This window comes from Paramormyrops kingsleyae, chromosome 2, assembly GCF_048594095.1.
Source record: "Paramormyrops kingsleyae isolate MSU_618 chromosome 2, PKINGS_0.4, whole genome shotgun sequence".
Lineage (NCBI taxonomy): Eukaryota > Metazoa > Chordata > Actinopteri > Osteoglossiformes > Mormyridae > Paramormyrops > Paramormyrops kingsleyae.
In genome coordinates, this window is record NC_132798.1 from 34475356 (window position 1) to 34488545 (window position 13190).

At 40.5% G+C, this 13190-nt stretch overlaps 1 protein-coding gene across 1 annotated transcript; it reads right to left on the bottom strand.

Moving 5' to 3' along the window:
• Positions 1–486: 486 nt before the first annotated feature.
• LOC140587734 (uncharacterized) lies at positions 487–10618 on the bottom strand. The gene is made up of 6 exons (XM_072709262.1): positions 10497–10618; positions 10309–10352; positions 7750–8787; positions 7294–7470; positions 871–6438; positions 487–528 (listed from the first exon to the last, which is right to left on the bottom strand). The coding sequence occupies exons 3-6, from the start codon at positions 8785–8787 to the stop codon at positions 487–489; spliced, it is 6825 nt and encodes a 2274-aa protein (XP_072565363.1). The 5' UTR covers positions 10309–10352; positions 10497–10618.
• Positions 10619–13190: the final 2572 nt, after the last annotated feature.

Here is a 13190-nt window from a genome sequence, read left to right on the forward strand (position 1 = left end):
CACTAGCCCCCACACCAACCCCCAGTACCAGGTGCCCCATCCTAGCCGCCTTATGCCTAGCTCTAGTGACCCTCCCGTAACCTTAGTCCTATGCCTAATGGTAACCCAATCAGCCCACCTCAGACTACTCCCCAGCAACAGGCTGCCATGTCCAGCCTTAGTCACCCCTGCCTCAGCCCTAGTGCCAGCTCACTGAAGCTCAGCCACAGCCCCCTAAAGCATGGTGCCAGACTGCAGGCCCAGCAGCAGTCACCTCAAGGTTGACCCCAACCCCCAAAGCCCAACATCAGCCTCAGGCTAAATGCCAAGCCCTGAAACACCAGTTCCACTGCTAAACTCTGAGGCCCAGTTGCAGCCTTCTGAAGGCCAGCCCCAGTCCTAGCCCCCCACAGCCTACTGGCAACCCCAGTGGTAGCTACTGATGGCTAGCCCCAGGCCTAACCCCTAAAGCTTGGCACCAGGACAAACCTCCCTGCCAACCCCCCCTTAGGACAGCCACAGCCCCAGTCGCAGTGCCAGCCTCCCTCCCTGCAGCACAAAATTTATGTTTCTTACTGATAATATCTTTCATACAGTTTCTTATAGATAATGTAGCACTACACATTTATGATGGCTGAAATACGTCGGCATTGCTGAAACAAAAATTCTGTTAGTCAAAATGTCTTTCACATACACATGATCAATCAAAGTGCCTTTCCCAGTGGTTGCTTCTTTCACAAGTTGAGCATACCCATGTTCTTCCATAAAATTAGCAATTGTACTTACTGCCAAATGATTTACTGCATGACAATTTTTTTTGTTTTTTTATACAGTTTCTTATAGATAATGTAGCACTACACATTCATGATGGCTGAAATACGTCGGCATTACTGAAACAGAGATGCTGTTAGTCACAATGTCTTTCACATACACATGATCAATCAAAGTGCCTTTCCCAGTGGTTGCTTCTTTGACAAGTTGAGCATACCCATGTTCTTCCATAAAATTAGCAATTGTACTTACATGCAAAAGATTTTCATTGAAGTCGCCCATGATGATTTTCCCACCTTCCACACTGTCCAACCGAGTGATCAACTGCATCAGGTTCTTCTGAAAGATTGTCAGATTATACGAGGGTGGTCTGTATAGTACGAAGACTGTTGTTCTTAGTAGGCCCACACTGAACTGCACACACTCAATGTTGACACACTGCACATCAGTCACAGTACAGTTGGTATGTTCTTTATAATACAAACCCACACCACCATGTTGTTGCTTCTTCAGTTCTGCAAAGATAGCATCACTACCATCATATGCCTGATGTCTGGGCTTCCCATGGTATGAAAATCCAGGCAGCTGTACATCTTCTGTGTCTTCCTCCAAATTTAACCATGTCTCTGTCAAGCAGATGATATCAGCTTCCATATACCTTCTGTCTTGCTTTAGGTCATCCAGGTGACATGTAAGTCCTTCAACATTATGTAGGAGAATTTTGCATGATGATGGCACTTCCATGACAGGCTCAATAAACACAGGCATGCTTTGCATTGCAGTCTCAATGTCTTGTTTTGCATATATAGCAGTCTCCTTAAAGTCTTCTATTATGAGGCCTTCCAGAGAAGTCACACGGCTTAATGCTACATACGCTTGTCCAGCTGCAAATATCTTCTTTAGTGATACAACAGCCTTATCCACTGTCAGACCTTGTACTTTGTGTACTGTACAAGCCCAAGCTAATTTCAACGGAAACTGCCGTCGTGTTCCACCACTGTTTGTCACTCTCTCCTCCTCTGGTTTGATTCGTGTAGCTTTGTCCAACCCTGCTTTTAGGCATGGCTTCTTTCCTCTGAGCAACTTTCCAGCTGCTTCGTTATCAAACGTGATGTATATCTCTGATGGAAAATCCTCATCAGTATCAAAGCAGATGTCACTGACTGTACCAAATGCACCATTTACCAGGCCGTCTGAAACATCAATGTTTTTCAGCAGCATTACTCGTGCATTGACACCTACATGTAGTGATTCTAGGAGACATGTCTTCTGAACATTGGCATGATGTCCATGTTTCCTTTCCAGTCTGCCAGTTGCAGCAACCCTTTCAAAATCCTGTGCATGAATGATGACATGGTCTGAGCATATATTCCGCAGCATACGGTAGTTATGCTGATCAACTTCGTCATTGGTTGCATAAATATGAAGAGCAGTACTGTCTTGTCCTTCGCCTGTCAGACATTGTTTCAGCATAGCGATGTCTTCCTCCAGCATTGCATCACCCCTTTTGCGTTTCCTTAGTCGATTCAGCAACTGTGCAAACTCCATATCTTTCTGTCTCATAATTTCAGTCAGCTCCACCATAGCAAAATGATTCTGCCATAGATTCACACCTTTACCCTTAGTATACAAAGCTTTCCCTTTCACAGGACAAAGCTGGTAGAAATCTCCAACAGCAATGATTGAAACATTTCCAAAAGCAGAATAATCTCCAATTTGTTTGATTTGTCTTAATCTGCCATGAATATACGCAAGCAGCTTGTGATCAACCATTGAAATTTCATCTATAATCAATATCTGCAGGTTTCCCAGTTCAGCTCTCAATGAATTTATTTTTTCATCTCCAAGTGGTTCATATGGCAACTTTACATCTGTTGCAATATGGAAACAGGTGTGTATCGTTGCAGCTTTTATGTTGTAAGCACTAACTCCAGTTGGAGCAGTCAGTAACACATGGGCCTCATCTGGATTATGTGACAACTGACGCAAGATATGAGCTGCCTCATACTGTATTGCTTTGATCAAGACAGACTTGCCCACACCTCCAGGTCCAGATATGAATACATGAAATGGTTCTGGGTTTTCACCACGTGCCTTCTGTAAGCACCAGTTTCGTATTTTGTAAAAGATCTCAGATTGCTTGTTATTCAGTGAGCGAAGCAAAGCCAAGGCTTCCTGCTTGGACATACCACAAGGATTGTCATGCAACATATAGCGACTCAGTCTTGGTAACAAATCTGGTATCTCATCACGTTGTTCTCTCATTTCTGGTGTAATGTTGGATTTGCCGGCAAGACACTCTAACCGTTCACGTTCAGTCTCTGGACAAATCTCTGCCCAAGCATCTTCCAATGCACCATGCAGCTGTAGATCTTCCTGAGCTTTGTCTATTGCACGTGATTCCTTTTCAAAACTTGACATGTTTGACTCCACAACCAGTTTCACTGAATGCAATTCATCATCAAGAAACTTAACACAACCAATCTCATAGAATTCCTGGTAAGTGCCAAAAGTAGAAGGTTTTAACTGTGCATCGAAATAATGTGGCAGAAAAAGTTGCAAAATGCTGTGGTAATATTTTTCTGGATCCTTTGTGGGTGAAAAGCGAGCATACCGAACAACAGCTGCATCTGTGCGTGTCCTTTTTTTCACAAATCCTAATTTTCTGTCCAACTGCACACTTCCAGGGCATGAGCTTTGAGACTTACATAGTATTCTGTACTCAGATGCAAATCTCGCCAGGCACATTCCTGCAAACACTTCTGTTTCTGGTCTGGCTTTATATCTATCAGTGATACTGTTCATCCAAATTCCTTGTTCATCATCATTCTCACACTCAGCTTTCTTCCGTATGATGTTCAATGGAAGGCTCATTTTTACCACATTTTCTCCAGTTGGGATAAACTGCACCTTCCGTGATCCCTCTTTCAACCTCATGTTAGTCAGACGATAAACACTTTCTTGAGCTGAAACTTCACGATTGTGTAGGAAAACACTGCCAAGTTGCCGAAGAGCTTCTTTTGCATCAAGGTTACCTTGCTGGGTGGCCTCTTTCTGAGCATTTGCCAGTAGCAGTCCCATCTCTCTCTCAGCTTTGGAAATATAAGAAATGATGTACACAATACATGAATATGCATCAACCACAAACTGAATGTCCATGTTTGCATTCCAACAGCGTAAAAGGTCTCTGTTATATTGGTTCACCCACACTTCACATGGTCTCCTCTTAAGAACAATGGTAGTTTTCTTTGTGATTCTTGAGTACGCAGCTTCAAATATTTCCTGACTGATACCAATTGTACTAAATAAGCAATCAACAGAGTCATAGTTGGCCTCAGGGTTTAGAACAGCATCCTTCACTTTTTTCATTATAGCATCTGCTACCTCTTTTTTCAGGGGCTGTCCGTCTGTCTCACCATCTCCAAGTTTGCATGATGACACAAATGTTCTGTTGCTTGGAGGACGTGGGAAATTGAATCTACAAGTTTTCCCTTTTTTCTTGCATGTTTTTGAGTGCTTCTTACTATGTTGCTGTACACTACATACAATTTCATGCATTTCATCATTACCCTCTGGCATTTCACATGTCACATAGTGATCAATGAAAGCTGATACTTCATCTTCATCATCTTTGCCAACCTTAGGTGCATCTTCCACCCAAAACAAACAGTGAGTGTGAGGTGATCCCCGTTGCTGAAATTCTATTCTGTAGAAATAGTCAAGTATTTTGCCAATGGGTTGTGCTTCTGACATTATGACATCTTTCAGAAAGCAGTGGAATCGATAGTCAAACATTCTAGCAGCTGTCACAGGATTGTTTTTCAACAGTGCACACCTTTCTGACCAGTCGAGCTCAGCACTTGATGCATCTATGCCGTCTTGTTTGAAGATTGCTGTCATCAGTTCTGTCCAACGTAAATCAGCTGAAGAAAAGGAGCAAAACCATGTGGGAATACCAAGCTGTCTTACCATCGCAAACAAATCTTTCTGAACACTTTGCCAAAAAACAGGGGTGCCTCTGATTGGTCTTAGAAATTTATAACCTTCATCAAAATTGAACATCTTTTGTAGAGACTCCTTATTTGTCAAAGTTTCTGATGTGACAGGACACCTATCCCGTGCATCATAGCCTTTTCTCACAGCAATTGACACATTTGACACAACCTGCTGAAGCTCAGACAAATACTGCCCATAAAATATATAGTCTAAGTTTTTTCCAAAACGTCCATCTGCATTAAGAATTCTTGTATTTAAATACCTACACAGTGTCAGTTTTTCCTTCTTTCTGTCATGAAAAGTACCTGTTCCTTTTGGGAAAAGGACTGGAAAACATTTAGCTTCATTTGACTCATCAGTTAGAAGCCTCACTGGATTGTTTCCTTCTGCAGGTGCCATAGACATGATTCCATCAAAGTGCTGATCCAAGATCTCTTGTGCTATGTCTACAGGTTGAAGACACGTATCCATATACATGCCATGTTGTTGTCTATCCTGCAGAGTTTCATCCATTTCCTCATCCTCCATGTTATTTTCATTACAGTCTTCATTTGCATGTATGTCACTTACATCACCAGGTATTTCTTTAGTTTTCTGCAGGGGATTGATCCAGTCATTGTTGAACTCCACATTGCTGTAAAATTTGTTATTCTCTGTAAGATACACCAAAGCCTTCTTTATTTTTTCTGGATGCACAAATTCATATTTGTAATGCCCTTTGTAAGTTAACTTCCGCTTCAACTTTACACGTATCATAAGGTCATCATTGTTGACTCTTGGTAAAACTTCAGCTACATTTGGAACACTAGATGGGACACAAGTCACAGGACCATGAACACCATTTTGTCCACCTTTTGGCAAAGAAACAATTCTCATGAAAGGAATATGTATAGCAATCAGATGCTGTTCCAGTGAATTTAGACGCTGTAACTCTACAGGGACTGGGTCTAAAGCTAGATTGTTTGCAACACTCTCTGCTGGCAGTTTTCCATCAAGAATCTTTCTGTGACACGTGTGGCAGATCCACAAGGAACCTCTAGGGCCAATAACACTGCTACAATCATCAGAACACATATCTACACAATTATGCAAGTATGTCTCAGTTATACACTGTGATGCCACTAACGCAATTGCCTGTGATTTTTTGAAGTACTCATCTTTCTTGCAAATCAGAACTTGGTATTTAAATAGCATTCGATGACACACTGAACAAATGTATTCTGGGCCTTTAGTTATTTTCTGTCTAAACTGTTTAATCACATACTTAATGTCTTTTCTGTTATCCTTCTCTTTACTCCGTTTTCCAGTATTTCTGCTTTTCACTGCGGTGGCATAACAGCTATCTGTCTTATATCTATTACTGCAACTTTGCTTCTGAGCTGATTGGTATACTGGATTACAATGGTAGGCTTCAAATTTCTGTTTCTTCACAGCTTCTCTGTAACTTTCATTTGTGGCATGCTTACTAACCATAAAGTCTTTTACACGTTGCCTGTGTTCAATGTCAGTTGCATACTTCTGCACACTTGACTGCTTCATACGGTGCCTGTGTTCAGTGTCTGTTGCATACTTAATCACACTTGACTGCTTCACACGTTGCCTGTGTTCAGTGTCTGTCGCATACTTGCTCACACTTGACTGCTGCACACGTTGCCTATGTTCATTATCTGTCGCATACTTGCTCACACTCGACTGCTGCACACGTTGCCTATGTTCATTATCTGTCGCATACTTACTCACACTTGACTGCTGTATATGTTTGCGGTGACCTAAGTCTGTTGCATACTTACTTACACTTGACTGTTTCACATGTTCTCTGTACACTTCATCCTCATGGTAGCGCTTTATGCTTCTCTCAAGTTGTTCCTCCTTGTACACCATACTTTCTTCATACCGTCTTTTGCCTCGTTCCAGTTTTCGTCGACTTGATGCCATTTCAGATGGTGTGTTGTGAATTTCAGAGCATCGTGTGGCACAACTCTCAGTATCACGCCCTTTCACACAAGTTACAGCCTCATAGTGTGACTCATTACAATGTTTCAGGTATATACCTCTCGGATCAGAACCAATACATGTGGAGTACTTCAACCATTTGTTATTGGAGTATGTGAAAATATGCACACCAAGCAGATCAGCAGCAGCTTGAATCTCTACCTCAGATGCCCAAGTACCAACATATTTCATCCGTGATGCAGTGACATACTCAGTGACAGAAGAGTGACCTTCCCTAAGACAAGCAACATACCTGGATTGATTTTTTAGTATGTGACCAACAACAGCACGTCTAATTTTCCTGTGTTCTTTCTCATTTCCAGTAATAGCAAAAGCCAGAGATCTGAAAAAGCAGTTACCATCACCAGTAATAGGCACCATTCTGCAAGGGTCACCCATTGGAAACTGTGCAGCCATGTTTACATCACCATGATCAATGTACACCACACCAAGCTTACAGGAAAGGCTTCTTTGCTGCTGTGTTGTCAAAGGACTGAACAAAAACTGCTCACTGCATAACTCACTGATAAATACTACATCACCTTCATTACTCACATGCATATCAACCTCAGGTTCTGCATCGTCTGTCACATTTGGCCTTACCACACCATATTCGCTCTCTGACATGCTGGCAAACTGCTGGACTCTGGTCACTGAGGAGTCACCGTCTGGATGGTCTGACATGCTGGTAGGCTGGTTGAGACTGGTGACTGAGGAGTTACCATCTGGATGCTGGTGCAGGATGCTTCGACTGGTCACACTCACAGCTGTAATCTCAAACTGTTCCCCTGTTGCATCTAAAGACAGTCCTAGGGTATTCACATGGTCTAGCAAAGAATCTATGGTAAAGTGGTACACCAATATACTTCTGCCTGATGCATCGCTTGCTCCATCTCCTCGTCGGGAATGGGAGTCGATCACCACATACCATGACCCTTGCTTAATGATGGCACATGTATTAACTTTAAGAGTAAAAAGACATGCATCATACTGTGAGAATACTTTTCTTACCGCTTGATCAGCTGACATGAGAATGTTGCACATATCTCCATATTCGCTCACACCAAACAAGCCAACAAACATGTCATCATGGTAGTTTATTTCAAATTTATCACCATTCAATGTGTACTCAGTTGGTAGATCTCTCACAAACAGATACCCAGAAGCATCTTGAATTCTCCCAGCATCTCTGATGGTAGTGTAGAGGTCATCTCCATTCAGCAGTACTTGATCAATGTCTGTGACTGACCAGCTTAAAACGTTCTTTATCTTACACATTAGTATGGCAATCAAACTATTAGCAACACATTGCTTGTTCCTGTTAACACCAAATTGTGGGTGTCCTTGATGGAAGGAGCCTCTCACAGTACGTGCCTGAGGAAAATGAGGAGATGCACAGATATTTACAGGGTTCAGATGCTGCTCTTGATCAACGGTACATTCAAATTTTGCCAAGGGTTTTGCCAGAGGAATTGCCAAGGAGTTTGCCAGAGGAATTGCCAGAGGAATTGCCAGAGGAATTGCCAGAGGAATTGCCAAGGAGTTTGCCAGAGGAATTGCCAAAGAATTAGATGGTCGCATGGATGGTAATATAGATGGTCGCATGGATGGTAATATAGCTGCAGCCTTTCTTTTTTGAGGCGGCTGCAAAACCTCGTCATCAGTCAAAGCCTTGTCTTTATAAAGAGAAGGTATAAACAAATTGTCATCAGTCCTACAAATGGCACCCAGGGTGGGAACCTGGTGGTCATGGCTCGTCGGGCAAGTCACAGTCAGGATCTTTTTGGTATTCCAGTAGGGGGGAAAAGAAATAACCCCGTCAGTCATAGCCATGACAGAGTCAGGCCGCGGCTGTGCGGCCTGCTCAGGTTGTTGGTCGTGGCTCGTCGGGAAAGTCACAGTCGTGATCTTTTTGGTATTCCGGTAGGGGGGAAAAGACGTAACCCCGTCATCAGTCATAGCCACATCAAAACTATCAGCAGCTCGCCGCCGGTCCATCAGCCTCTTCTTCGCTGCTGCTGAACGCTTGGACGCCTTGGTGCGAGGCATCTGCAAATGAACAAGGGGGGGGACACAACACAAGGCACACCTGCTTACAACCTTACTTTGCACTGACATCTCAATTATACGTCCTAATAGCTAGGGATGTACACTTGTAATTTAAAATCACAGGTTCAAATCCCCAAGCAAGGTACCACTGAGTTACCCTCAGCAAAGTACCACCTCGAACAACTGCTCGAATGATGCATCTGTCAAGTTGTTCCTCCTTGGATGTAACTTCATAGCATCTTCTCTTCTGCCAGTTTCCAACAGTGTTCCATACGGGTTACATGTAGAAGACATTTTATGGTCGTGCAGTGTGTGGTGACTCAGTAATTATCAGTTATCACAAAACTAATTTTGATTGATATGTATTAAAACAATTACAATGCTGTTCTTCTGTGAGAACTATGTACACTAACACAACTCGGCTACTTAGAATCAGTGATGCAGCTAAATTAATATTGAAGTGTATGGACAGTGAACCACAATTTACACAATAAACATTTTATGAAATGCTTTAATGATGCATCTGTCAAGTTGTTCCTCCTTGGATGGAACTTCATAGCGTCTTCTCTTCTGCCAGTTCCCAACAGTGTTCCATATGGGTTACATGTAGAAGATATTTTATGGTTGTGCAGTGTGTGGTGACTCAGTAATTATCAGTTATCACAAAACTAAGTTTAATTGATATGCATTACTTAAAGCAATTACAATGCTGTTTTTCTGTGAGAACTATGTTCTATATCTCAGCTACTTAGAAACAGTGATGCAGCTAAATCAATATTGAAGTGTCTGGACAGTAAACCACAATTTACACACTAAACATTTTATGAAGCATTACAATCCTTATCCTACAATCAATCTCTCACATGACTTTCATTGTTAAAATGACACACTTACCTGTGAAGTCACACTGCAAAACAATATTACACAAGCTTCACCTCAACACTAACTGATGGGTTTCTCACATGTATTTCAATTTTTCCTGTCACTACAATGCAATTTATTACAAATGCTACAAATTACTAATCTCACAGACACAAATATACCTTAAAATCAATATCATGGCCATTTACCATATTGGGGAAAAAGCACCTCTGCCACTATATATTCAATGTCCTGTTGCATAAACAACTCTGTTAATTTTTATGTTTTAAATTGAATTTAAGTAAGCACTTTTTTTTTTTACACAGCATGTACCTACAGTACAGAAAAGTCTTCGTACTAGTGTAGCACAAACTAAAACCGTACGTTCCTTTAAATCAGACCTAGATAAGATTAACAACTATAACATATTAAACAATAACAATTACCTATAAAATACTATGCTTCTCTTCCTATAGCAAATGCATTTAGAGCATACTGCTGAAGTATGGAATAGTCTTCCAGGTAGTAAATTGTAACCCAAAACCCTGGGTTACCTTGAATCAGATAGATAAGATTTTAACAACTAACATATTAAGCTTCTATTTCTATAGCTAACTGATGTAGTGGCAATGCTAACTTCTCCAAGTGCACAAAGCATACCGTTTATCACTTTCTCCTTGGAAATGTCTTTCTCCAGCAGAAATCTGTAGAGAAAAGTGACAGACGACTTTCATAGCATCAACATTTCTCAATAGTCAGTCTTTATTGAAAACACCATGTACATTTGAAACCTTCTCCACAGTCATTCTCAAACAACTGGTGGTAGACAGCAGCTTCAAAATATTCACCTTTGATCCCTCTGTCGTCAGACCTCTTGAAAGTCTATAAAGACAAGATGTATGACTTAACTGACATGTGTATACATTTCATTAGTATACGAAACATGGATACCACAAACATTTTTTTACTGTAGCATTCCAAGCAGTCCTTTAACATCAAGTTTCTTTCATAATGGCTTACATTACTAGTAAAATACATATTACATTTTTACTGTAAAATATACGCAGTAAATTCACATCGACTGAGCAGAATGACAAAAGTGCACCCTACAAACATCGCTGCGATGTAATGCAGCCTCACATACATTTGTTTCACACCGGTCTGTATCTGTTTTCGTACTGTTACAGTTCCTAAACACGCAGGCATGGCTCCTTGCCGGTTAATTCTGTCGGTATTTACCGTGAACTGCTGCAGTAGTAACTAAGCAGTCATTGCCTTACTTTACAGGTCTATAACTACGACGTAACCACTACGGACGTTTAGCATGCAACTTACGGTAATACCGTAATGGACTGCTGCCGAATCGTTATCGGCTGCATTGCAAAATATGTTACTTTAAAATATATGGCTACATAGATGGGGATAGAGTAAAGCGCCTTCAGACAATTTAATGTTGTGAACCAAATAAAAGTATATTTAATTGTAAATTGATAACCGGATAGTGATCACATTGAAGATTTCAATATTAAGATTCTTCGTCACATACATAGATATAACAAGTACAACATGCAGTGAAATAAACCCTGACCAATCTAAAGACTGTGCAAAACGACATAGAGTAAAAAAATACAAAATGTACGACTTGTATTCCGTACATGTGCGCATGCTCAGCAAAAACAAGACACCTAAAATGGCCGACACGGAAACCGCTCTGTGGCGCATTTAATATTACAATTTAATTTAAAAAAATCTACCGTAATTATAAATGTTAAAACAGAAAAGTACGACATGCCACAGCGTTTAAAACATACTTTGCGCTTCTGAAACAACATTAATTTTGACCACTTACACGTGATTTACTGTTGCCACATCCTTGTCTGCTACTTTACAAAATATATTACTTTAAAACGTAAGCGTACAAGAACGAGGATAATGTAAAGCGCAAATGTAAAACACACCTAAAATGGCCGCCACAGAAACAGCTCTGTGGCGCATTTCACTACCTAAACAAAGGCTTACCCTGCTTAAACACTATTGCCCAACACCTAACAAAAATATGTTGTAAAAAACTGACGACCACAAAATTAATCACCTATAATTAAAAAAAAGCAAAGCGTCAACAAACTAATAAAAGCATTGAATATGTAGCGACTTACCTCTTCCAAATCCAGAAATAAAATGCACAGGACAAGCCTTGCTTCAGATGAGCGTGGTCACTTACGTCAGCCAATCAAACCGGTAAAAACAAGTACCCGTCTTTCTGTCAACCTACCTCAGGCGAAACCAAGACACAAAATGGTCGCCACTAAAAACGGCTATTCTGAAGTAATGTTTAATCAGCTTACCACTTTATGAAGTTATTTCTTTACGCTAAATTATACAGACTTAACTTTTCATTGAGCAGCAAACCTTTAACATACAAGTAAAGACAAAGTTTCCTAACAAAGAACATAACCAAACTCTAAAAGACAAAACTAGAGAATTACTACTGCGACACTAACCAAGTAGTATAACAGTGAAACTTTGCGCGCCGTTATGCTTCATTTGTTTTAATAACCACGAAATAAAAATTATCAAATTTCAATGACACAGAAGCATTTCAAGCATGAGCTAAATTTTTCAAAATACATTACTTTTTCCTTTACCAGGACGACGTCGTATGCCACATAAGTATACCTTACACAATGGGCCAAATGTTACTAAAGGAAAATAAACTTTAACCAGAGATACGTCTATCGTAATTAAAAATGATAAAATATAAAAGCATGCCACACACAGAGACACAGCGTTTAAAACATGCTCTGCGCTTGTGTACGAAAATTAATGTTATCCATTTACACGTTATTTACTGCTGCCGAATACTTACCGGCTGCACTACGAAATATATCATGTTAAAACATAGGTGTGTATGATCGGGGATACTATAAAGCGCTTACGCACAATTTAATGTTATAACAGTGCGCTATACAAAAGAAATGGACTGAATAAAACTACATTTCCGCAGAAGTCCCATTTCATTGATAACTACACGGTTATTCCATTCTATTTTTACTGCGTATATGTGCACATACTTAAGAAACACATAAAACATAAAATGGCCCCCATAAAAACAGCTATTCGTTGCGCATTTAACAATACATAAAAAGACGCTTACGCGGCTCAAACACCATTGCCTCAAACCGAACTAAAAACATTTTTTTTTCAAAACTTTACCACAAAATAAACCACCTACAATGAGAAACAGCAGTCAACAAACGAATAAAAATATACCATTACAAAAATGTAGCATCTTACCTCTTGCAAATCCAGAAATAAAATGTAGCCTACAGGACAAACCTTGCTTCAGACCTGGGAGTGGTCACGTACGTCAACCAATCAAAACCGTAAAAACAGGTCCCTGTAACAGCCACCTTAGCAAATTCAGCTGAATTGTACTTATTTCTGAAAAACCTTCAAATAATTCTTACCTTTCCCTTCCCCTGAGTCCATATTTTTAATTTCCTTTCATTTTTCGCCTATTTGCCTGGTACAACATTATCAGA

Excerpts from the sequence above, each read along its gene's own strand:
- LOC140587734 (XM_072709262.1), bottom strand. The coding sequence starts at position 8,787 with ATGCCTCGCACCAAGGCGTCCAAGCGTTCAGCAGCAGCGAAGAAGAGG. Across the intron at positions 6,439-7,293 it reads AACCTGAGGTTGATATGCAT|TCGAGTGTGAGCAAGTATGC; the intron begins GTGAGTAATGAA and ends CGTGTGCAGCAG. Across the intron at positions 529-870 it reads CTAACAGCATCTCTGTTTCA|GGAGGGAGGCTGGCACTGCG; the intron begins GTAATGCCGACG and ends TTTGTGCTGCAG.